The 1,892-nt window shown below is 39.7% G+C and overlaps 1 protein-coding gene across 1 annotated transcript; it reads right to left on the bottom strand.

Moving 5' to 3' along the window:
* Positions 1–208: 208 nt before the first annotated feature.
* LOC111692945 lies at positions 209–1,100 on the bottom strand (the record flags this gene model as incomplete). The annotated part of the gene is made up of 3 exons (XM_023457079.1): positions 1,065–1,100; positions 824–1,005; positions 209–518 (listed from the first exon to the last, which is right to left on the bottom strand). Coding segments are annotated over exons 1-3 (528 nt in total), but the record flags the coding sequence as incomplete, so codon positions are not given.
* Positions 1,101–1,892: the final 792 nt, after the last annotated feature.

Here is a 1,892-nt window from a genome sequence, read left to right as displayed (position 1 = left end):
GTTCATGCTTAAGTGTGCTAAATGTGCTTAAAAGGGGCCAAATTAAGATAGATTCCCGACAAGGCACCCAACCTGAACACAAATGTCCCGACAACGAAACATCAACCTTATTGAAAGACGACAATATCATTGGTTTTATAAGCTGCGGACGGTTTTGTCATTGGTTCTACAAACTACGCTATTATGTAGGATTGCCTAGGGTACTTACTCGCAAGTTAAGCGCACTGCGATCGACTGTACCGGTGTAAGCGAACTGCAAGCACTGCTGCATAGCACCGGGAGTCACTAGTTTGCTAAGCGTCACCACCGTTTGTCCTTCGGGTTGGACGTTCCTGATGCACTGGAAGGCCGGATGGTCAAGTTCCCGGGCCGTCGGCAGCGCCTGGCAACTCGCTCTCCTCTTGCACGTCTTCTGCTCGGCGCGCACCAGACACTCCGTCTCGTCGGCGAAGTCACCTAGAGAGCTCACCATGCTGGAGTCGCTCGTACTCCGCGCCATCAGATCGGCCGTCAACAGCCTGAAAAATTGCAGATGTCTATATAGAAAATAACAAAAATACTTGATTTTTATTGGAAGGTTTTGGGTCACAAATTAATAAAAAAAAATTCTGCCGATATGTGCCTGCAAGCGATCCAAAAAGTTATAAAAAACAATTGAGGGAAATATATAAAGAATATTTTATTTCAATCGTGAATAATAAGTTTATACGGTCATCAATTATTCAAAAATATCTTGAAATGACAATTTTAAGTACTTGTAGTACTTAAATCTGTTAGAAAGTACCCTGCACGTTATTCCTTTTGAAATATTATGTAGGCTTACCTGTAGAAAGCTCTGCTGCTCGCGGCCAAAATAAAACGGTGAGCGGGGAATCCCATGGATCCCACCACCAGCACGATGTCAGTGTGGGCCCTAGTTAACCACAAGCTGCGCATGTGTTCTGTGTACGAGCTAGACGATATGTGAATTTCCGGTTTTAACGGCGGTGGTGGCTTGAATGGCGCCTAAAATAAGTATTAGAATAAGTATATATACAGGGTATTTAATAAATAATGGGCCATACTTTAAGGCTAGCTTCCTTAGGTTTGTGGGTGCACATGTCCGCAAGTGACCCGTTTTAAATATTACGTCAAGAGCGCCAGTCTGACGCCGGACGGCCTAACCGTTGCAAGCGACAAGAAACAATGTGCAACGCGGGATATGGTTCCAGGAAGAGGATCACGGCAGAATTGGAATCAATAACCAGATAGATACCTGCTGCGAACGACTCCAAACCAAGAGGACTTTCCAGCAAACGTTCGCCCCGACAACACTTGTTCTTTTTCACTAACTTGTTTTCAATAAAATATTTTTATTTTTACTGTTGAGGGTGGTTTTTATTTCGCGTAAAGCAACTATGAGCCTCAACACTCGATTCTCATTAAAATAAACTTTATACATAAAAAATATGTCATTTCCTGAACTTTTTTACATAAAAATATATTTTTTTAAGAAAATTGTTTATTGGTACCATTGTCAATAATTATTTCTCGAAATGCGAATTTTTTTTAAAAAAACGTAAAATTGGTCCACAATTACCGGAGATATTGCAATTTTTTCGGGCAGTTAATTAAGATTTGAGGTCTCGATTTCCACTTTTGAACGTTTTTGTCTTGTTTCCCCCACCACATTCCAGGTGTAAAAATGTATTCGAGCACATTTAGGGTTAAAGGGTTAAAAATTACTATAAAATGCATATTTTTTTTCGATATATTTAACCGTTATTATGAAGTTTAAGGGTTCATTGATTTATTCCCAAAATTTCAAGTGTAAATGTTTATAAATAAACAAGCTATTAATTTAAAAAAAAACGCTGCCTCGGCTAAAAACGGTCCTAGAACATTTTTTTTAA

Source organism: Anoplophora glabripennis, unplaced genomic scaffold (genome assembly GCF_000390285.2).
Source record: "Anoplophora glabripennis isolate ALB-LARVAE unplaced genomic scaffold, Agla_2.0 scaffold5359, whole genome shotgun sequence".
Taxonomy (NCBI): domain Eukaryota; kingdom Metazoa; phylum Arthropoda; class Insecta; order Coleoptera; family Cerambycidae; genus Anoplophora; species Anoplophora glabripennis.
Note: the sequence above shows the minus strand (reverse complement) of the source record. Positions and strands in the feature narration are given on the sequence as shown.